Genomic DNA, 25,017 nt, shown 5'->3' on the forward strand with positions numbered 1-25,017 from the left:
TACAAAAAGGTTAGTATTTGGTCAAAAAGATATATGCCCAAGGACGCACACTGCAGCCACACAACAAGAAATCACCATGAGGTTCATCCTAGGAGACTGGGTGAAAACTGTTAGGCACATTTACATAGTGAAGGTAAGAGAAAAATAAATAGCCTACAGTGTTAGATATGGAAAAATGCACAAGATACATTAAATCAACAAAAGACCCCGCAGAGACAAACAAAAATAATTGTGTATGTATTGTCTCCACACACCTATGATTGCATACAGATAGAAAAAGGTGTGAAACTTCATTCACCAAACTGTTAACAGTAGCTTTTTGGGGAAGAAACATTATTGAGGAGTTTCCTTCTTTTTTCTTTTTTTATCTATCTGGAATTTTTGAACTTTAAAATAACTGTAGCAATTAAAAAAGAATGTAGACTTAAAAAATGGATTAAGGAAGGATAAGGGTTTAGAGGAGGGTTCTGACTCATGCATACAAATGCCACAAAGACAATGCAGAGGAAATGGCAGAAAATGCCTCTGGATTTGGTGAACTATCTCTACAAATACAGTGGGCCCTCCTTATCTGTGGTTTTGCCTTCTGTGGTTTCAGTTACCTGTGGTCAACCATGGTCTGGAAGCAGACGATCTTTCTGAAGTATTGTCAGAAGGTCAACAGAAGCCTAATGCTACGTCATAGCCATTCACTTCACTTCATCTCACCACAAAGGCATTTTATCACTTCACATCGTCACAAACAAAAAGAAAAAGGGTGAATAGAGTACAATAAACTATTGAGAGAGAAACCATGTTCATGTAACTTCTGTCACAGTATATTATTGTAATTGTTCTATTTTATTATTATTGTTGTTAATTTCTTAGCATGCTTAATTCAGACATTTAACTTTATCATAGGTATGTATATATAGGAAAAAACATAGTAAATACGGGGTTTGGCACTATCTGCATTTTCAGACATCCACTGGGGGTCTTAGAAAATATCTTCTGTGGATAAGGCAGGGAGAACTGTAATGCTAATTCTCCCTCTAAAAAAATGTCTCCCGATATCAAATTTCTAAAAATAAAACTAGAGAGCAAATGGATGATATAAATATCAGAAGTTTAAAGCAACTGATGAATATAATACTTTTATTAAATATTGCATGACTAATAATAATACTACACTCACAAACTGGGAAAATAAGAGATACAGGAGTGCTGAGTCGAAGGGGCACATGCACCCCAGTATTTACTGCAGCACTATCAAAAATAGCCAAACTATGGAAAGAGCCCAAATGTCTACCAACTGATGAATGGATAAAGAAGATGTGTATATATAAACAATGGAATATTACTTGGCAATGGAAAAGAATCAAGTCTTTCCTTTCACAACAACGTGGATGGAACTGGAGGGCATTATGCTAAGTGAAATAAGTCAGTCAGAGAAAGATATATGATTTCACTCATATGTGGAATTTGAGAAACTGAACAGATGATCATAGGGGAAGGGAAGGAAAAACAGATACAAATAGAGAGGGAGGCAAACCATAAGAGACTCTTAAATACAGAGAACAAACGGAGGGTTGATGGGGGCAGGGGAATGGGGAAAATGGGTGATGGGCATTGAGGAGGGCACTTGTTGGGAGGAGCACTGGGTATTGTATGTAAGTGACAAATCACGGGAATCTACTCCTGAAAGCCAAGACTACCCTGTATGTTAGCTAAGTTGACAATAAATAAATGAAAAAAAATTTTTTTGATGGAAAAAAAAACTGGGAAAATTTGATGCCTTAAAAACAGGAGCACATAAACTACCAATGAGAAAGAACCTAGAGGGAAAATACAGACTGGATGACATTCTAGGCATGGTACCAGCAACATGCACTTGCATGTGGCATTTCAGACGTATGTCCTAAAATCAAGGAGTCCTTTTAGATACAAAAGTAGAATGACGGATATTCTAGACAAATACTATATTTTGGCTTGCTATAAAATTACTAAAGAAAGTACACACTTGAAGTTTTACTAGCTTCAAATGGATTGATTATTCAATCTTGTCAAAATCTTAAATGCTATGCTACATTTTTAACCTCAACTTGCTAGTAAAAGGCATGAGAGTGGCCAATTTGTGTTTGGGTAAAAGAAGAACATGTGAGTTTCTTTCTTCCTGGACTCAACACTTACACTCACAATGGATCCTTTTGGCTGTTGTTAACTACCTTTGTACATACACCCAGTAAGACACTGGGTGGCCAGACAGAATAAGAAGCTTTACAAAATATGTATAATCCTGATATGGTTGTAAAAATGCAAATGTAAAGTACTTGATTATTTATCTATTTTACACATTAGGGTTTTTTTTTTTTAAGTTAACACACTTTTCTTAAAGCTATGTTTTAGAACACAAGATTTGGTTATTACTGTAACTCCATTAAAACATTTTCCCTAATTTAAATTATTACTGATAAATTAGCTGTTTAACATGAAAAATGGCTAGTACTGGAAAAAGCATCATTGAGATCTAGCATACTCTGCTAACACCTAACCAACTAATTACTAGTCATGCATCTGAGGAAAAGAAATCAAGTCTTGGTTTTCCAAAATACCAGGGAAATATGAACACAAGGTTTTTAGCAATGAAAAGTGGTCAATGAAACAACTTTGATTTCTGGTGCTGTAATTTCAAAACGGATACTGATACAGATGCAGAAATGTAATACCTTTCAGGGAAGCTGTTTAGGGGAAGCCTCTCTTCCCAAACTCACTCAGGACCCCCAATGCAGCCTCCCTCCACTCCTCTACTCAGAAACCTCTTATTTCATAAGACACACACACACACACACACACACACACACACACACACATACACTCTCTCTCTCACTCTCTCTCTCTCTCTCTCTCTCTCTCTCTCTCCATTCACAGAGCAGTACCATGTACCTGTGTGTTGTTACCCAAGTGCTGAAATGGACTTATATTAGAGGCAAATCAAATGTGCACAGAGAAGGAATGCCTAGCTTTATGCTACAGAGTGAAGCTGGCTTCAAAAAAGGAGATGGCATTTGCATAGAGTCTTAAAGAATGAGCAGGAGTTTGTTAGGCTGAGAAGGGAAAGGCAATTTAAGCAGAGAGAATGTCTAAGGCACAGAGGCACAAAATCTAATGGCATGTTGTCTCATGCAGGAGGAAAGAGGTCTGGAGTGGCAAGATCACGGGGGTGTGTGGATGGGTTTGGCGTGGGTGAGACAGCAGGGATGGAGAGAAAAGTTAGGAACGGACTGTTGCATTCCAGAGCTCAGAATATTCAGACTTTTTAACCTGTGGGCAATGGGGGAGTCGATGACAATTCTTACTCCTTCATCTCCCCAAGCCTGCTGGCTTCCCACAGTTGGTCCATGCTACGTAGCCACTCCCACGGCTCCTTTCTATAAGCCAGTCTTGTCTTTCCAGGAAAAAGAACATCTGCTTTTTCGGACTGTAGCCCTGATCTTTCATCCACTCCGGAGGAGTGGGATTTTATAGTCATCTAAAGAAATTTTCATGCATACGTGTGAAGAGTATCATTTTTGGAATTTCATATTCTTCATAGTAACTTTTCCCATCCTTTAGAGAGTTTTAATTGTAATTTTTGTATCTGCTTTTTCTAAACTAGTAAAAGCTAGTTTTCTGGAACTAGGTTACAGACAGACTTTGGCCCATTTAACAAGGTCAGACTGTTTATTCTTGACAGAATTCTTTCCCACTGTAAAAAGGTACTTTTAAATGCCACATTCCAAGAGCGGTGCCAGTAAGCCACTGAAGCATATTTTCCCACAAGAACTGATACCATGTGCAGTCCCCACCTCACTGAAATCACCCAGCGTTACATAAGGTACAGATAGTATTCAACGTCACTGTGAAATCGATCAACTGAAGTCTCCCAGCAAGTATTTAGAGCTTCCCTACATTTCAAAGCATTGTAACCTTTAAAAAAGTAATTAACCAATATGAAAATGAGAAAGACGGAAGGGAAGGGTAGCTTTAGAAATTAAAAAACAAAATTTAAGATGGAAGAAGAATAGAAACCTTGTACCCAAACCTAGAAGGAGCAGAGATTCTTCTCCTTGATTTTGGGGCTTTTATGGCTGAGTTGTTAAATTTACAGCCCCACTTTTAGATTCTGCCAACCTTCAAAATAAATATATGAGCAGCGCTAAAGTAAATTCTCCTACGCTTTCCCTTGCTTTCTTTTGGATGCTTCGCTGAGACTTGAAGGTAGATTATTCCTCCACAGCCAACTGTAAAGTTTAACATTCAAATTTATGAGGGATTTAAAAATCATCAGTATCCGTACAGATGTCAGGGGCAACGATGTCATTCAAACTCTGTGCTTCAATCCCTTAGAGGAAAGGAAAACAGAAAGCGGGAGCAGTAAGAGGGAACAGCTCAGCAACCCGAAGAGCATCATCTAGAAACCAATTTGGCATATCAGCAATAAGGTCAATAAAATATGAAAGAAAATCCATCATTATAAAGCAATCATATAAAAGTCTGAGCTTCACTTTTGGAAAGACCTATATACAGATTAACATAAACATGGCCCTAATCTCAAGAACCCCAGTAGACTAAATAAAATAACTAAAAGAAAACTACAACGCAGACATATCAACCTTTCCCCATAACATCATGGTTCCTCCAAAGATCCCAAAAGATCTTAATTTTTAATTAAAACATAGCATGCAGAAAATGTAAGTGCACAAGGTGGGGAGGTGCATGAAAGTTTATGATGTTGAAGAAGTAGGGATGAAGGACAATGATTATCTGAAGGTTAGCAATGACTGCCCAGACAGACATTCAAAGTATAAGTGCAAGTGGAATTGTTTTACTTCCTCAGAGCCCAAATTGCTATCAGGGAGTGACGCAGGCAACTGGGAAGATTAGCTGAAAGTTGTGTCTAAACCAACAAAACAAAACAAAACAAACATTCAGATGCTTCATAAACACAAACACAAAACCTTGTAACTGATGATGCAGTGACCCCAGCAGCAACATGGAAAATGCCGAGTTGGAAATTCATTCATTGATTCATTGGTGAAAGCAGGGAACTGGGAAAGAATGTTCAAAGAGTAAGTGAGAAATTTGGTGTTTTTGGATGAAGGGAATATGCGTTTATGTGTACTGGGGTGGTCTCTCAGCAGCAGGACAGAAAGGTAGGTTGGGGCTACACTACAAAAAAATCTTTGCATGCCATGCTACTGAGTTGGAATTCATTCTTTAGGCACTGAAGAATCATGAGGATTCATTTCATTCCTTCATCGTGTATTTATCGAGTGCCCACCATGGGCCAGGAAGGTACTGTGGGGAACACTCAAATAGTGTAAGGTTTGGATTCAGGGAATAAAAATGGATACATTAACAGAAGTTCAATAACATATCTCAGAGTAGGAACTTATACCATGAGACCTGCCAAAGTCCAAGCAAAATGAAGATACTACCACTTTTCCCTTCCTTATCTGGAAGTAAGTAGCAACATTTGTAAAACACAAGAAAGCTCACATATCCAAAGAATATGTGAAATAGGATGTAAAAATGCAAGTTATAGAAACACTGTTTTATATTCAATTCTAAGGATTTTGTCTTCTACTCCTTTGGATGAACATTAACACACCTGAGTTAGGCAAATATAGGGGAGATGAAATTATCTCATTAAATACAATTTCCTGGACAAGCCCCTAACCAACCAAAGAAGGCACATGCCCATAAAAATGTTAAACAGAACTTTTTCTATCTTCTGGATCCCTGACAAACCCTTTGTCTGCAAAAAACCTTTCTAAAAGCACTCCATCTTGCCAGGCTTAGACAATACTTGGTGTTTACACTCAGACTTGGCCTCAAGTTCTGAGATCTGAATGGCATCACGCAGGGTGTCTATAGAAGATAATATAAAAACCTAGGTGACAAGCAGATCCTCTCTTTATGGTACCTCGATAGGACACAGTGGCCAAACAGATGTATGGAATCAAAGAACATCCTGTCCTTTCTTCGAGTAAAACACCCGCCAGGCAATAGCATTACAGTTAAACCATTTTCGTCCAGAACTAATTGGCAACAGTGACCACTTATGAAGAAGCTAGATAGAATTAGGTGAGTCAGATGAAGGACAATCTTTTATAAATGAGGAAAGCAGTCATTCAGTTAACTTCACAAGTATACGTGGTGCAGTTAAATACCCACATGTACACACCCACAGCAGCTTTCTTTACAGTATGGAATACATTATCTTTTTACATGGGAGAAATTCTCACAGTGGTCAATGCTTGCCTTCACTACGGAGGCAGAGTTAACCTCTAAGATGGTAACTCAAAATGTTTTATTACCACTGAGAATGTGCAAATGAAAGATCTGGATGGGTTTTCATGTTTGTTTTGGCTCTAGCATTTTCCACGTACCCAGCCCTGGGAATCCTAAAGAAAACGTGTCCTGTTCCCAGCTCTGTGCACTGCCCCATTGTGTTCCACTTCCCTCACTGGTGAAAGTGAAAACGAAACCGGCACAAACACTCCATTGTTAACTATGAAATATGTACTGGCAACTGGAAATTTTCACAAAACAGACCTGGTTGTGTCATGGCAAGGGGATGTCGAGTGGGGAGGGAATTACAGGAGCCTTTCCGGCTTCAGAGGTTTGTCCTGCACTTTCGCTGAGGTGCTGAGGCGACAGGGCTTTGGGTTTTTTCCATTATACTCGATTCATGCTCTTCGTTTGATTTACTCAGTATGCACTGGCAGCATTTGCAGGCTTCTGTGGGAGTAACTCGGCTGCCCAAGCTGAGGCACAAACCTTGCCAGGTCTCCATAGTAAATACAACACGCACGAAGAGGAAACAAGCATAAACAATTTACTTTCTCCTGTAAAAGATGATACTCTTCTCCTATCCCTGGTCCTGCTTCACTGTGTCAGCCTGGCGGTACCCACTTGCTGCTGGAAAGTGAACTACTCCAAGCATCAACAGAGAAAACGAGTGCAGATTGCGTGATGTGCACATCCACGGGGCCTGCATCCAGGCAGGTTCCGACAGGAGACCCTCCAAGCATCTCGCATTCTGGCAGGGGTGAGCAGGGAGAGCTTCCCTGACCCCAGCCTGTGAGGGCTCCTGAGACACAGGGCCTGATAGAAGCGTGTTCCTTTCCTTTAGTGCACTTTGGTTTCTAACTATACATCCCTTTGTGTGACTATGTGATGAAGATCTGTCTCCTCATTTTGATGATGGGCTCCAGGAGAGCAAAGACCGTGCCCATTTCTAGTCCCCATCATCTCTGAGGTTCATGGACAATGCTTGGCACGTGGAAAGTCATCAGTAATTATTTGTTGACTGAATGTTACAACTCCATTTCATTACTCTTCTCCCTTAGGCTTATCAAAGGTTTCTGAATCTACAAGATTCCTTCAGTATTTACCGAATGCTACCAAACAAACTAGGGGGAGAGTAGGGAACCATGTATTGCTGGAGGCCAAGAATGGGTTGTAAGCAATTCCAACTTTTGTAATACTTGTGGTATTAAATAGATGAATGATCATCAGTAAGTTCCACATAAAAACAAAACAAAACAAAACAAAAAAACAAAACCCAGGTGAATTCTTCCAATTTGTAGAGCTGTCAAAGAAAGGTCTTCCCATGTTTATTATTTACTTGTTGTCACTGGTGATTTCTGGAGTGGAAGATGTTTTCAGAACACAAGTGTCTCTTAATAGGACAGATGATATGGAAAAACAGACCTTTGGAGAAGGGGAAAATAATTCAGCTTAGTGAGAATGTCATTAAGTCACTAAAAAGACGGAAAACTTGCTTACTCTTCCATTACAGTACAATGTGGATTTTTTTCTCCAACTGTGAAAAGTTAGAGACGGTAAAAGGAACGACCTCATTTTAAGGCGCGGTCTTGTCTCTATCCACGGGCAGATTTCTCGTGACTGTCCTAGGGGGTGACTGGCTCGTTATAACTGTCTGGGTGTTCTGGCAATTACATCTGGATATAAACACATCAACACTGGCATTGCTCTGGATGGCCCTTGACATAGTCTGATGTACAGCGAGTGCAGCACGGCATGTCACTATTGCGACTATGCGTCTGTGTGATTTTAAGGGGGCGGACACCCACAGGACCGAATCAAGAGAATGCTTGGTGCTTCCTAAGCAACGATACATTTACAAGATGTTCCAGTCTGCACAAGTGCGGCAGAAGTTTTATTCTGAGGTCTGCATAGAAAGTAAGTTAACTAGGAGGTGTTAAGTTCGTGCCTCCCTTTATGCCTCTACCCTGTGTCTAAATGTGGCATGACCTAGTTGTTTTTTAATTACAATGTTAACAAAACTTAAAATACATTTTAGAAAACAGACTATTGGGACACTTGTGGAATCTCTGGATGCCCTTTGCAGACCCAATAATTCCACAGAAAATAGTCTGATGTCCCCTGAAGTATTGGAGCCTATGGTGTGAAGAGGAAGGGAAAGGGGATGGTAGGTAAGAGCCAGAATATAGATGTTAGAATTCCCCAAGCTATTTACAATCTATCTGGTGAATTCAGACTTAACCTGGCCACAAACGGCCTGCGCAGTGTCAGCTTCCTTACTTCCAAAATGAGATGGTTGATAAAGAGTTCTCCAAACACTGGATCTAACAGCAATGGTGTCACCCTGCATGATGTATGATCCAATTTAGAAAAAAAAATAGTAAAGATTTTGCATCATAGAGATATGAAGACTGCTCCCTCCCTGAGCCACTGCTCACCGTGCTTCATGATTATCATAGTCATCCTCGGGCTAGTGGTGGTGTCCTAGGTTCTGCTTCTCAGACTCCCTGTCAGACCTGCCTGCACAATCACGGATGATCATTGGCTGAGTGGTTGCTCTCCATTTCTCTTGGATCTTGACAGACAAAAATGAGGTGCACCGTACAATGCATCTGACATGGGAAGTACTTAGAAATGGCAAGTTTAGAATGACTCTAAATATAATTTTAGCTAGCCTTGTAGTCATTTTACTGAATAAGCACATAGTCTCGAAGCACTTCTGTCACCGAGATCATAGAACCACATGAGTCATGATTCTTGCGTGCATTACTTATGTGCAATGGAAAGAACCTTCCCTTACTCTCTTCGGTTTCCCACACAGGCAATATTTCAAGACAGGTCACAGAAGTTGATTTTCATGGTTTCAGAGAAATTGCTGCTAAAAAGAACCCATGTCAGGTGGCAAGTGTAATGGGCCCTCCCGTTGTTTGCAGACCCAGATCCTTCTTGGACCACAAGGGGTCTCAGGCACATATTTACGGACACTCCAATCCAAACGTCCACACTCTGCCCGTATGACTGCGAACCGTTGCTGTCTGACTTGGGTGAACACACAAGTGGTGCAATCTGCTCTCAGGAGGAAGGACCTGAGGCAAGTCCATGCAGTTCTCTGTCAGTCAGGGAATTCCAATGCCCTGAGCGAGGCAACAGAGGGTCAGGGGTCTCAGGCTCTAGGTGGAATATGCCTTGCACCTTGGAATCCACGCTCCACGAATGGAGGCCTAGCTGGAGAGGGGCCAGTGCAGGCTCCTCTAATGCATGAGAGGGGTGACTGAATGGCTGAGTCAGTTAAGCGTCCAGATCTTGACTTCGGCTCAGATCATGATCTCACGGTTCATGAGTTGGAGCCCCACATGGGGTTCCGCACTGACAGCACGGAGCCTGCTTGGGATTTTCTCTCTCCCTCTCTCTCTGTCTGCCCCTCTTCTGCTTGAATGCTCTTGCTTTCTCTCTCAAAATAAACAAACATTAAGTAAAAATAAAGTATGAGATCCAGGCCAGGGGCCCCTCTTGCCTGAGTCTAAGGTATCCATGGTAGCCATTCACATCTTAATTCTATAACCTTTGAATAAATAGGTATAAACACCGTTTCTCTGTATGGGTACACATGCATGTCTGATTGTATACTGAGCAGCAAGTATTCAATACTCTCTAAAGACATCTGAGTGTCATGCTGGAGGCATCCCAGTGAAGTCAGGCATCTAAAGGACACTTAACCCTCCCCTATCAGATGAAGACAAGCTTCATCATTTTTTATACACCCTAAGTTATGCACCACCTACAGCTACAACTATGGACCAGACTTACAACAATTGTCCTAAATTTCTACCTCTAAGGCTAATTCCTTCAAGGAGCTTACAGCCTGATATATCAGACTCCCAAAATAATTACAAACAAAACAGAAAGCAGTATTATGAAGGACATTAATAAGATGTTACTCTGGAAACACTGAGGGATGAAGGTGGGATTGATTTCTGTAGGGAGTACCAGAAGGGGACATTTGAGTCAGGGTTTGGAAGATGACTAATAGATAAGCATTTCTCATGGCTGTAAGATGTCAGTTTCGAATCAGTTAACTTGTAATTCCTTTAACATTCCACAGATTAAGTTGATTCCCAGGTCCGGTATGACATAGCCCACTAAAAAATGTGTATTTCCAGGAAGTGGAGTGCAGTCTTTTTCTCTTCAAGAAATTCTAAAAATAAATACCAGTTCAGTCTGAAAAACTGTGCTTCTAAGTCTTTATACATCGCCATTTGTACGTAAACTACATGCATCACGATACTAAGTGGATTTTCCCTAAATCGAAAAACACAAAACAATGGGAAAAGTTTTAAATGCAGTGACCTTTAGGAATCATAAGCTTTATTACTGGCATGAAATTCCAGCTATCATTCTTGCAAAAAAAGTCAAATCTGTTCCCAGTGTCTTTCCTGGTTGCTAGTATTTTTTACTTTACGTCACTATAAGAAATAGAGTATGCAGTACAAACTAGACACTGAAAAATCAGGTATTTACGACTGCCTTTCCCCTTTTCTCTATGAAATAATTTGTCTACATTTTCCTGTCTGAACATATCCACTGTCAGCAAGAATGGAATGTTAATTGATGTTACGCACAAGCTGGGCTATCATTCCTCAAATTTAATAAGCAAAAAAGAAACAAAAACAAAACAAAACCAACTGAGTTTCCTGTTTTTATTTGTGATTCTTTGTGCCCATTTGGGGGTGATCAAAATAAAGCGTCTGTCTCAGTTATGGCTCATCTTTCCCTCAATTAATGTACCTAAGATCAGTTCCTTCCATCTGCTACCTCTGATGACCACAGGGATCACAAAGCCTATTTAAGCTTTTCCTCAGGGACTGCAACTACATTCTAAGGAAGCTCGCAGCCTACCTAACCCTTCCCAGTGAGGAAACACACATACTCAGCATTTCTGCTGTGATTATGTAAGAATACAAGGGCTCCCTTGACCCAGCCCAAAGCTGAGGCGTATCCTTTAAATACCATCTTGTGCCTTGTCTTCTCAAAAGTGATGGGCAAAGAGAAAACAAGTATGATTTCTCTTTTAACAATGGTGACACACTCCAAGGAATCCTCTGTAAAACTTCTGACGGCCCTAGGTAAAATACACAATGTTGCGAAAGTACCTGGTCCTAAGTGTCCAGGTTGTAGTATCCATACTTTGGAGGTGAGGAAATGGAATACTTTTGTAAACTGAATGTTGTTCTAAGACAAATTATCTCTCTTAGAAAATTTCCAACTCCCCTGCTGTTTATTTCTCAGTTGAGGCATTACTGGAATTTCAGTAAACAATTCTTTGGTAGGCAGAATACCAGCCTCCTTGTGGCCACTGCCATTCCCCAGGTCATTAAGATGACCAAAGATGCTGCCATCCATTTCTCAGCTGTGCCCTCCACCCAGGGCAGTGCTGCCCCTGACTGAGAATCACTTCGAGGCTAAAGATAGACCAGGTGAAAAATGACATACTGACCCAAGAGGATTCCTTTTCTTAAGGCTTAATCTAATGCTTTGAGGGCAATTTTTATAGTGTTCACGGATCCCAAGGGATGCTCAGCATCAAACTCCTATCCCAAATAAGCGGCACAGTAAAGGGACATTCCTTGGCTTTTTGTATCTCTGCATGAATTCACTGTATGTAAAACAGGTCTTTCAAAGGTAAGAGTTACTGGTGCCTACTTCTGGGCTCTTTTTATACTCTGGGTGCAGAATTTCACAAAAATTCATCTCAGAAACAATGAACTAGAAGGAGAAATAGAAGGTAACCGAAGTCAGTAGCTTATTATGGTTTTGTGTCTGAATGAGACCAAATAAACAGGATACTGTAACTGTCATTCTCTGCCAACATAGGGCCTTGGGTTTGCTCTTTGTATTTTGGCTTGGATGAAGGCTTCCCCCAGTGTGGGGTGTGGGGTGTGGGGTGTGGGGTGCTGCTTGTTCATGGGCTATCCAAGTTTACTATAAATTTAGTATCTTCACAGCAACACAGCTCCAGAAGAACGCCTTCACACACCTTTGCAGGTACCTAGCTGTTTCTCAAACCAGGTCACTACAGACAGGTCAATGTTCCTGACACCATTCTTCCCTAACCCTTGAGCTGTATTTCCCCAGACTTTGCATATGCAGCTCTGGAAATAGTGGTTATGGCAAAAAACATTTGGAAACCTGTAACTGAGTCTTTTCTAGTGGCTACAATGTAACAGACTATTTTTGCAACAGGTCCTATTCATGGCAAGCCCAGCCTGGATGTGTCTGTAGTTGTAAGCAAAACCCTTTCTTCCTAGCCCTGTTTGTTTGTTTATTTATTTTAATGTTTATTTATTTTTGAGAGAGAGACAGAGCACAGTGGGAGAGAACAGAGAGACAGAGAGGGAGACACAGAATCTGAGGCAGGCTCCAGGCTCTGAGCTGTCAGCACAGAGCCTGACGTGGGGCTCAAACTCATGAACTGTGAGGTCATGACCTGAGCTGAAGTCAGACACTCAACTGACTGAGCCACCCAGGCTCCATTCTGTCCCCCAAGTGACCATGGGCAGTAATAATATTAGGGGCATGGTATGGGGAAGTTCATCATTTAAAAGAGGAAACATAAACCTAATGAAAGAATAGCACTTTCTTACTCACCACTGAGGTAAGAGCCATCTGAAAACTGTAGATGCGGGCAAGGCCAAAGTCAGCCAGTTTTATTTGTCCGCTGCTGGTCACCAGAATGTTCTGCGGTTTTAGATCACGATGCACTACTCGGTGAGAATGAAGAAAGTCCAGACCTCGGAGAAGCTGAAACATCATATCCTAAATAAAACAAACAAACAAAAAAGAAAATCAATAAACTGTCACAATAAATTTAACATACTGAATCCTTTGTGTTGGAAGTACTTGACGGGTATTTGCTGAATAAATGAATTCGTCTCCCTTTCCACCTCTCCAGTCCGCCATTCTCCAGGTCACTACAAAAAATTTCACATCAGCCTGTATTTTATTAATGAAAGGAAAATTTAAAAATAGGTTCAGATGGCATAGGAGATATTCTAGAAGATAAATACCAAACTGGTGTCTGTAGTTCATGCTGGGGAGAGGAATTGGGGGTAAGAAGGGAGACACTTTTTACTTCATATACTTTCATATGATTTAATTTTTTATTTCAACAATTAAAATCCAGTAAATGGTAATATTAATGGTAATCCCTATTATTTAAAATTTGTTAAACATTTATTTATTATTGAGAGACACAGCATGAGCATGGGAGGGGCAGAGAGAGAGAGGGAGCCACAGAGTCCGAAGCAGGCTCCAAGCTCCGAGCTGTCAGCACACAGCCCGATGCAGGGCTCGAACTAACCAACCATGAGATATGACCTGAGCTGAAGTCGGACGCTTAACCAACTGAGCCACCCAGGCGCCCTAGTAATTCCTATTATTTTTATAGCACCTAACACTAAGCAGTCACTACAGGTCAACCACCACTCTAAACACTTTGTTTAGAAACTCAGTGCACAACCAAACACTGAGGTAAATAATATCATTACCTCATTTTATAGGCCAAGAAACAGGTGTTTGTAATTAGCCCAAAGTAACACCACTATTCAAGAAATAGTGTTGATCAAACTATAGTCTAGAAAAAGTGAGTTCAAATTCAAATTCCCAGTGCACTCCTTTATTAGATCAATGATCAAATGAGCATGTAAAGCCAGGTAAGCCATTTAATCTTGCTGAGCCTCAATTCTCCTGTCTGTAAAGTGAGAAAGCAACAAAGCCTACTTTCTAGGATCACTGTAAAGCACTTAACGCAGTGGTAAGCGTTCAGTAAATGGTAGCTATTACCACTTATGGAATGGAGAATGGGGGATATTCAGAAAAAAAACTAATGTCACATCTTCTTCTAACTTTGGAACTGGTAAATTATAAGATTTAAAACTCAGAAACAGTGTCTGAAAGTAGGAATTTAAGACCCTGAGGATTTGATCCTTTGAAATCTAGGGTTAACAAGATTGACCTACCCCCCAAATACCGTGCGAAACAAGGGAGGATGGAATTATTTTGTTCACATAAGGGTTAGAGAAATGGCAAGGCAGTAAGTATCATGGGCTTCACAGCTGGCAGGGGCTGCAAGGACACATTTGTTCACTAGCTGGACCATACTTGGTTATTGGGTTATGGTACTGGTTCTTCCTTCAGAGCTGGGGGTTCTGTCTTTACATCCTGGCTTGTTTAAAACCAAAACCTCAATATTCCATAAAACTAAGAGAAAACAGTGCTTACTTTTTAAAAATAATGTAATGAGATTACATGAAGTAACGTATGCAAACAGGGGTAAGTGCAGTTCTGGCACATATTAAGCATTCAATGAATGACAGTCATTAAAGTGTCCCATTTACCAGGGGGAGACAGAGTCACAAACATCCGTAAGAAAATGTGGCCAGTGCCACAAGGTCGGTGAACAAAGGACTAAGCACTGGTGTGTAATGAATGACAAGTGTACTAGAATCCTTTCTGATGCACCTCAATGGATATTCTGAATGGGCAGGGTTTACCTTCTAAGTTTTCAAGGACAAAACCCTTGCAGAAGACTGCACTGTCGAGGGTCAGTTCTTCAAGACCTGAGAACCACTGCAGGTCACACACCTCTCAATGCACACACTTCCAGTGTGAAAACGAAGTGTGCAATGTTAACAAAAGTCTACTGGGGCAAATCCGTCACTACTGGAAACGTATGCACACGACTTGTAAGCCCTGGAGTTTAAACAGCTTCACTAACCTAAAGTAATGCCATGCTGACTTGTCGCCTATAACTTCTTACATGCTGAACATCAACCACGTAAAACTGCACAAAGAATAAATCTGTTTGGTTCATTTTTTCGTGTTCAAACAGTTTAAGCAGCCAATTAGCAGAATAAAAATTTTGAAATTTGAACTCATTAATAATAAAGCCCATCTAAATTTATAAAAAGGCTGATCCACAGAGTAAAAAAAAACAAAAACAAAAAAACCAACAACACTGAGGAGGGCACCCGTTGGGATGAGCATTGGGTGTTGTATGGAAACCAATCTGACAATAAATTATATTTAATAATAAAAAAAAGTGTGTATTGCTTTTACTTGTGTATTCACTTACATAGGACATACTACATCTTTCTTAATTATTAAACTGGTATATGTTTAATGCAGAAACTTAACAAAATTTTTTACAAATCCAGAGGAAGAATCGAAATTACTCAAAATCCTATCACTCAGAGAACAGAGAAAACTTCACTGTTAAATAATTTTTGTCTTGTCTTTCAAAATTACAGCTATTATTGTATTTGTAGGTATAAATATGTATTTACATATTAAATATGTGCTAAATAATGTATAGCACATACAAATAATACTAATATATAAATATATTTATAAATAAAAATGATTATTCTGTACACATTATTTTGTGATTGTTTTAAAAACATTTAATCATTCATTATGAATGTTTTGCCACTTCAACAAAATTCTTCTGCAATGTATCTTTTTTTAACTCAATATCATCTTTATTTTATTTTTATTTATTTATCTTGATATATGAAATTTACTGTCAAATTGGTTTCCATACAACACCCAGTGCTCATCCCAAAAGATGCCCTCTTCAATGCCCATCACCTACCCTCCCCTCCCTCCCACCCCCCATCAACCCTCAGTTTGTTCTCAGTTTTTAAGAGTCTCTTATGCTTTGGCTCTCTCCCACTCTAACCTCTTCATTTTTATTTTATTTTAAATGTTTATTTATTTATTTTGAGAGAGAGAGAGAAGCGAGGCAGAGAGAGAGGAGGCGAGAGAGAATCCCAAGCAGGCTCCATGTTGTTAGCGCAGAGCCCTATGTGGGGTTTGATCTCAAGAACTGTGAGATCACGACCTGAGCCAAAGTCAAGAGTTGGATGCTTAACCAAATAAGACACCCAGGTGCCCCAATACAATATGACTTTTAATGACTACATGATTTTCCTCCCTGGAATATGCCATAGTAATTACTATTTGGTTTTAGTTGGGTTATTTTTTTTTTTTAGTTTATTTATTTATTTTGAGAGAGAGAGAGAGAGAGAGAGAGAGAGAGAGCGTGCGTGCCTGAGTGGGGCAGGGGCAGAGAGGGAGAGAGAGAATTCCAAGTAGGCTCCGTGCTGTCAGCACAGAACCTGATGCGGGGCTCCATCTCACCAACTTGAGAGATCATGACCTGAGCTGAAATCAAGAATCAGACACTTAACTGACTGAGCCACCCAGGTGTCCCAATAGCTGTGTTATTTTGGAACTATACCCAGAGTTTAGTTCTCCTTCATTTAAACACTAGGGCACAGGAAAGAGACTTGCTCCATTATAACTATTACCACCAGCATAGTTTAAATAGTGCCAACGGGTATAATTACACTAACATTGATTCCATGTAAATGATGCTTACAGATGTATGGTAAGTTGGTTTTACATAAGAATTAACATTCTTTAGATTTTATTAGGCTATTTAAAAAATATTTTTGTTGAGCAAACTGGGCTTTCTTTTAAACCTACAATACCCAGCTACAAGAGTTTTTTGAGCTATGTGAGCTTTGAATTAAATGATTTGAATTAAATGATGTGAGCTTTGAATTAAATGGGCAAAAAAATTTTGCCCAAGTCTCATGATCTTCAGTAATTCAACTGTAAGGTAGGTTGATACACGTTATAGACTTGTAAGAAGTGTGATTTGGGGACCCTCCTCAACCTTTAACCATCATTCACTGGAACACCTAACCTCAAAGGGAAAATATATGCAGCTATGTTGGGGACTCCAGTCACAAAGAAGAAGAAGATGTGGTCCCAATTCCTGAGAATTATATGAATGAATAAACTGTAACAGTAAATAAGGCAGGAAAAAACACCTTTACTTCAGAATCACAAGAAGCGCTTGGATCAAAGATATTTCAAAGACTTCTCTACTTAAGCTTATTATCTGTTCTATCTCAGTTTATAGTATCGTGAGACATACGTTTAAATTAGCTCCTCAAGATTTTAATCTCAATTAATCTGTTTTATACAAGACGCAAATATTTCACAGTAATCCTGATGATGCAATGCAGTGAGACTACGGATACTGCCAATTAAGGCTCTTTAAGTTAAACACAGGTTTAAAACCTTTTTACGTTTCAGTGCACAATTCTGGTGGAAGAAGTTTAAACATCTAGTCATACTCATGACAGATAAACAGTCACTTGGGGCCATCACTCTGTATCTTTCCGAAACACGTGCCATGGAAGCATGTTTCAACAGGACCCCATCATGGAATGAAGTCTGGCTCCCAGGGATTTTGGGTGGGGTTTTGTCCTTGGCAACCCCCCTAGGAAGATTCCAGACTTTAGTCTGAATACCACAAATCTGTAAAGCCTTGTAATCATTTCTTTTAGGTGTTCTACAAGTTTAATCCTGTTATTTCTTTACAAACAAAACAAACAAGCCAGCTGAAAAGTTACCTCAAGCTTTCCTAATGGGAAAAAGATTTTTCATTGGGTTTTTTTTTTTTTTTCCCCAACTACAAAGTATAATTAGTTCCCAAAGATATTGAAAACATCCAATTTATATCATATAGTAAATCACAGAAATGACAGCTTTCAATAGACAATTCTGGGTTTTTGGATAGATCTATGTGATGGAGTCACATCCTCAAGATTTTAGCAACAAAAATGTACATCAATAGTCTAAAAACTAAAAATAAGGGGCACATGGGTGGCTCAGTCAGTTGAGTGTATGACTCTTGATTATGGGTCAGGTCGTGATCCCAGGGTGGTGGGATCGAGCCCCATGTTGAGCTCTATGCTGAGTATGGAGCCTGCTTTGGATTCTCTCTCCCTCTTTCCCTCTCAGTTAAGTGTCTGGCTTCGGCTCAGATCATGATCTCGCAGTTTGTGAGCTCAAGCCCCGTATCGGGCTCTGTGCTGACAGCTCAGAGCCTAGAGCCTGCTTTGGATTCTGTGTCTCCCTCTCTCTCTTTGCCCCTCCCCTGCTCATGCTCTGTCTCTCTCTCTCTCAAAAATAAATGAATGTTAAAAAAAAAAAAAAGAAGTAAAAAAAGACATGTACAAGCTATAGTCAATGCTAATCATTTTTTTCTCCTTATAATGTGTAAACTACAGTCTTCAAATTTGTTATTCAAGTTTTGATAGAAGTACCTTCCTAATGATTTGTTGTTTCCTACAAAAGCCTCCTATCCAGTTTGTTTCCTATGAAGGATGTTACAGGAGTCTACAGTCTAAAATGGATTACATACAACAAAGGTATCTTAAATTAAACTGACAACATTCTGGTTTAAGGTAGGGGGTTAGCATTAGGAATAGAAATAAAAGATCATGACAGCCTACATATAAAGGGTGATGGGAAAGCCACAAAGAAAGTAGAGCACTTCGGGGGTGCCTGGGTGGCTCGGTCAGTTAAGCATCCTGATCTCACAGTTCCTGAGTTCAAGTCTTGCATTGGGCTCTGTGCTGACAGTTCAGAGCCTGGAGCCTGAAGCCTAATTTGGATTCTGTGTTTCCCTCTCTCTGTCCCTCCCCGACTTGTGCTCTGTCTGTCTCTCTCTCTCTCTCTCAAAAAAATAAAATAAAATAAAATAAAATAAAATAAAATAAAATAAAATAAAAATAAATTAATTAAATAAACATTAAAAAAAAAAAGTAGAGCACTTTAATAATAATGACAACAACGCGGGCTAGGCCCAGGATCCTTTTTTGTTTATGCTGATTAAGACTATGTATTTTAAAATGCTGGTTTTAAATTTTTTTTTAATGTTTATTTATTTTTGAGGAGAGAGAGAGAGAACATGAGCAGGGGAGGGCAGAGAGAGAGAGGGAGACAAAGAATCTGAAATAGGTTCCAGGCTCTGAACTGTCTGCAGAAAGCCTGACGTGGGGCTTGAACTCACGAACCATGAGATCATGACCTGAGCCAAAGTCGGACGCTTAACCAACTGAGCCACCCAGGTGCCCCTATTTTAAAATTCTTAATTGTGATAAAATATGCATAACATAAAATTTACCATCTTAACCATTTTTGAGTATATAATTCAGTACTAAGTATATTCACCTTGTTGTGCAATCTCCAGAACTTTTCCATCGTGCAAAACTTAAACTATACCTATTGAACAATTCCCTATTATTCTCTTCTCTCCAGGTCCTGGCAACCACTCTTCTACTCTATGAATCTGACTACTCTAGATACCTCATGTAACTGGAATCATACTGTATTTGTATTTTTGTAATTTAGCATAATGTCTTCAAGATTCATCCATGTTGTAGCATATGTCAGAATGTCCTTTTTGAAGGCTGAATAATATTCCATTGTATGTATATTCCACATTTTGCTTATCCATTCATGTGTTGAGGGACATATGGGTGGTTTCCACCTTCTGGTTACGGTTAATAATGCTGCTATGAACACAGATATACATATATCTCTTTGCAACTTTGCTTTCAATTATTTGGGAGATACACACACACACACACACACACACCCAGAAATGGAATTGCTAGATGCAGTCCCAGGATCTTTTAAAATCACAGTTCTCCTACAAAGTATGGTACAATATTCTACGTAAGCAACGGAGTAGTGAATGACAGAGCCATGTCTGGATCATTCAGCAGGTCATACACTCACTGGCGATGTCACTCACTCTGATTTCTGTGCTCAAGGAGAATCTGCTGTTGTCACCACATCAAGCTCACTGTACAGTACACACCTTTTACTCTACTTCAAAACTTGACAGAAGCTCCTTCAAGCTTTCACTGATTAATTCACAATGATAACAATGGGCTGCAAAGACTGCTTTATAAACAGATCCCCCCTACTTCTTGTTTTGGTCCTCAGGAATACCCAAAGAATGCTTCACCCAAAATCACAAAGGGCAAAACAAATTTTGGAAAAGCAAGAGAGGGGGGTTAAAGCAGGTTCCTTAAAACCTCAGACCACCTGGAAGGATGTAATTGGTGAATTCAAAGCAAGCAATAAGTGGGAGGACCTGGTGGAGATGAGCTGCAAGAGTCATGAGTGAGCTTTGTTTCAGAAAAGGGCAGTCAAGCTGCCTCATATTCCCTGTCACATCACCACTGTGCCCAGTGGGTCAGGGATGGTGGGAATGGGTAACGGAGGGCAACACTGCTCCTCACCAGCTCTTCAGCAGAAACAAAGGCAAGGCCCCTAATTTCAAGTGCTGACTTTCTATTTTTACTGCTTCTAGGCAACTGGATAAAAGCATAATAAAAGTGGCTTTGTATGCCAATTTCATTAATAAAATGTGTATTCTAAAGACAGAATGAAAAGAATCCATATATTATTCATTCCTGGGAGTGATGCTAATGCTGAAGTAAGTAAAGAATCCATTTCAACCAACCAGGAAGAAGAAAATAACTAATTTTCACCAAGCCTGGAAATGTTGGTACTTGAAGGACAATGTAATGACTAAATAAGTGGACAGTTTGAAAGAAGGAATCGTTACGTCACCACAATGGTTATTTTTAACTCACAGTGGAAAGTCATCAGGAATTGAAACTACAAATAGCAATGTTAATTATAACTTTTTCAGAGCAGGATATAAAAATCAGCATTGCATAAATAAGAAAATGCAAAGTACAACTGCCTAGGTTTTTGACTAATGACCCAAACGGTTTCTGTTCTATTCACGTTGTTTTGTAATCTTTTTAAAAACATTTAACCACATACTGTGGACATATCCCCATTTCAACACATATTCTTTATAATTTCTTTAAACAATATGCTCTATTGGCTGCATTTGGAAAAATACCTTCTCATCTTTCCCCATTCTCCTTCTCATTTCCCTCTTTTGAGAATTTTCCCCTCCCTTAGTACTTCCCTCCTCTCCAAATGAGGTAATGTATTACAAAAAGTTGGTTTTCTGTTCCACAGAGTGGAGCATATTATTATTTGTTTACGGTAGCAGACATTGTTGGTTGCCAGCCACAAATGATTGGTCCAAGCTAATCACATTCCCATAAATTTGTTGGAAATTAATCTAGGGATAGACATGAGACCTAATCCTAGCCAGTGAGACGTATGGACAAATCTGCTGTAGAGTTTCAGGAAGTATTTTTCCCTTTTATTAGAGGACCACAGTAGAAAATTCTTGCTGTACTTCCTCCTCACCTCCCAGCCCCCACTCCCTATCCGTGCATCTTACACTAAATGCTGCTGCTTGAGGACCTGAACTTGCAGTTGTAGCAACCATCCTGAAGCACAAAGGGAGACATCATCTGTACGCATAAAATGCCAGAGTGTAAATGAGAGAAAAAGTCTGGGTCTTTATGACATTGCTGAATAGCTGAACAACTTTGAGGTTGCCCACCTCTGGTCTTGTAGTTTTAACAGTAATGCCCTTATTTAAAGTTTTTTTTTTTTCTATTGAGTCTTCCGTAATTTGCAGTTGACAATTATTCTAACAAACCAAACTTAACTAAAATTGTATCAACTGAAACCTGTTAAAGTCACTATCATTCAGAGACCTCTTTGCCAGTGTGCACTGCCTCTCTCCCCACACCCTGCCCCTGCCCCACCATGGGGCCTGTATCAACATTCTTTTCCTGTTGCCAATTATCACTTCCAGGGGGTTATCTTTTTCTCTCTGAGACTTATTCCTCCTTCCATTTGTTGTCACAACATTTTCTTCTTCATCGCTATCATTTGCTATCAATCCTCCATATTCCTCAGGGACTATGGCTCATCCTCTCTACCCTACACTCACCATTTTCCTGCATGACTTCAATATTATGCAGCTAGGATGCCCTAGCTAGTACCTTAACTTCAGAGACCTTTGACATCATTAACCCCATTCCATTATTTACCATTTATTTCCATGGCTAAAACTAGGAATGTGTTATTACTCAACTCCGACATAAAATATTTTTAATAAAAAAAGTTTAAGTTACTTTAATCACATTTACTTGGATATCAAAATGTCACTTAAATTTACATAAGCTTATCAGACAGCATAACTAATTAAATTTGGAGAGCAACTTCTTCACACACCATGTGTTAGGTCTGCCAATTCCCTCATCTCTCTTGTTGGTCATTTTATCTTATCTTCTTTACAAAGCTTAATCCTCAGTTAGCCCAACCACTCTCTCTTTCTTGGCTGTTATACCAGTGATTCAGACAGCTGTTATGGGGTAGGGGTAGGGCATGATCACGTATGTGTCCCTTATCGATATGAAGTCAGTCTTAAATCCTGATTACCATAGTGGCACCAGGTAGTCCCCCGTGGTCCCCAATAAGCTCTCTTGCTGTCCTTATAGGCCAGTCCGAATGTTTACTGCTGTCTCCCTAAGTTACCATCTCCCTTTCTTCTCTTAGCACACTAGCCTATACTCCACTACAGAGAGAAACTCATTCCATCAAGGGGATGCTATTACCTCCCTGTGTCCACCTACAAATTTAAAAGCACTGGCATCTACCCTTCTTCTTTATCTTCTGGTAGGAAAGGTTTCCTTCCTTCTACACAGTATTCATCTCCCTCCTTATGCTCTGGATCTCATTCAATGTAGCTTATTCAAGTACCTCCCCTTGCTCTACTAGCCATTCCCCTACTACACCTGGGATTTCTTCCCTTTCTATTGTCCCTTGACCAATAAACAACCCAAGCGACCCCCTTCTTTTTTTTTTTTAAGTTTATTTGTTTGTTTGTTTATTTATTTATTTATTTACGAATGAGCAAGGGAAGGGCGGGGGGGGGGTGTGGGGGGGGAGAGAATCCCAGGAGAGGCAGAGAGAGAATCTTGACACAGGGGCTCGATCCTGTGAACCATGAGATCATGACCTGAGCCGAAATCAAGAGTCAGACTGAGCTACTCAGGTGCCCCCTTTTTCTTTTAAGATTTTATTTTTAAGATCTCTACACCCAACGAGGAGATCGAACTCACAACCCTGAGATCGAGAGTCACATGTTCCATGGATTGAACCAGCCAGGAGCCCCTCCTCTTCTTTTCTTAGACAAGGATCTTTACACAGCAATGCACATTTTCCTAATTCTCATCCACATCACATCACTACAATGAATGCAGATGCAGCAGCTCTTCCAAGATCACCAATAACCACTTGTTTGCCACAACCAATGGGACATTCCACTCCTCACTTAACCTTGCCATGGCATTTCACACTGGGTCTCGCCCTCCTATTCACTGTTCTCCAAAATAAAAAGACCTTCTTTTTTTTTTTTTAATTTTTTTTTAACGTTTATTTATTTTTGAGACAGAGAGAGAGAGCATGAACAGGGGAGGGGCAGAGAGAGAGGGAGACACAGAATCTGAAGCAGGCTCCAGGCTCTGAGCCGTCAGCACAGAGCCCGACGCGGGGCTCGAACTCACGGACCACGAGATCATGACCTGAGCCGAAGTCGGCCGCTCAACCGACCGAGCCACCCAGGCGCCCCAAAATAAAAAAACCTTCTATGTTTCTCATTAGAAATGTAATGCATCGCGGCGCCTGGGTGGCGCAGTCGGTTAAGCGTCCGACTTTAGCCAGGTCACGATCTCGTGGTCCGTGAGTTCGAGCCCCACGTCAGGCTCTGGGCTGATGGCTCAGAGCCTGGAGCCTGTTTCCGATTCTGTGTCTCCCTCTCTCTCTGCCCCTCCCCCGTTCATGCTCTGTCTCTCTCTGTCCCAAAAATAAATAAACGTTGAAAAAAAAATTAAAAAAAAAAAAGAAATGTAATGCATAATTAACATAATAAACATATTTGTTCTGTTAAAAAAGCCAAAACACAAGGAAAAAAAATACCACCCACCATTCTCCCATCCAAAGACAATCATAATCAATTAACACATTGATGGTTCCTTCCGTAATTTTTCTGTACATGTATTCTCATATAGAAAGTTATTTTCCTTTTATAAATGGAATACTAGTGTATGTGATTTTGTAATTGTCTTTTTCACATAATGTATACTGGACTCTCATTTGCACATCAATGAATACAGGTCTACCGCTCAATTTTTTTTTATATTTGTTTTTGTTTTTTTAAATATGAAATTTATTGTCAAATTGGTTTCCATACAACACCCAGTGCTCAACCCAACAGGTGCCCTCCTCAATGCCCATCATCCACTTTCCTCTCCTACCCCCCCTACCCCCCCATCAACCCTCAGTTTATTCTCAGTTTTTAAGAGTTTCTTATGGTTTGCCTCCTTCCCTCTCGTTTTCCCCCCTTCCCCTCCCCCATGGTCTTCTGTTAAGTTTCTCAGGATCCACATAAGAGTGAAAACATATGGTACCTGTCTTTCTCTGTATGACTTATTTCACTTAGCATAACACTCCCCAGTTCCATCCACGTTGCTACAAAAGGCCAGATTTCATTCTCATTGCCATGTAGTATTCCATTGTGTATATAAACCACAACTTCTTTATCCATTCGTCTACTGCTCAATTTTTAATGGTCATGTGGTATTATTTTATTTACATACTATCTTTGGCCAGAAGTTTTAATTTATCAAATTACCCACTTTAAAAAAAAAATTTTTTTTTAACGTTTATTTATTTTGAGACAGAGAGAGACAGAGCATGAACGGGGGAGGGTCAGAGAGAGGGAGACACAGAATCCGAAACAGGCTCCGAGCTGTCAGCACAGAGCCCGACGCGGGGCTCGAACTCACAGACTGCGAGATCATGACCTGAGCCGAAGTCGGCTGCTTAACCGACTGA

At 40.0% G+C, this 25,017-nt stretch overlaps 1 protein-coding gene across 2 annotated transcripts in view; it reads right to left on the minus strand.

Moving 5' to 3' along the window:
• The window catches only part of CDK6 (cyclin dependent kinase 6), a 253,653-nt gene that overhangs the window by 120,346 nt on the left and 108,290 nt on the right, over nucleotides 1-25,017 (minus strand). For both annotated transcript variants that reach the window (XM_043588857.1, XM_043588858.1), the window contains exon 4: nucleotides 12,958-13,125. In XM_043588857.1, coding sequence (XP_043444792.1) covers nucleotides 12,958-13,125 — 168 coding nt within the window. The remainder of the gene's footprint in view (nucleotides 1-12,957; nucleotides 13,126-25,017) is intronic.

This window comes from Prionailurus bengalensis, chromosome A2 (assembly GCF_016509475.1).
Source record: "Prionailurus bengalensis isolate Pbe53 chromosome A2, Fcat_Pben_1.1_paternal_pri, whole genome shotgun sequence".
In the NCBI taxonomy this organism is placed as follows: domain Eukaryota; kingdom Metazoa; phylum Chordata; class Mammalia; order Carnivora; family Felidae; genus Prionailurus; species Prionailurus bengalensis.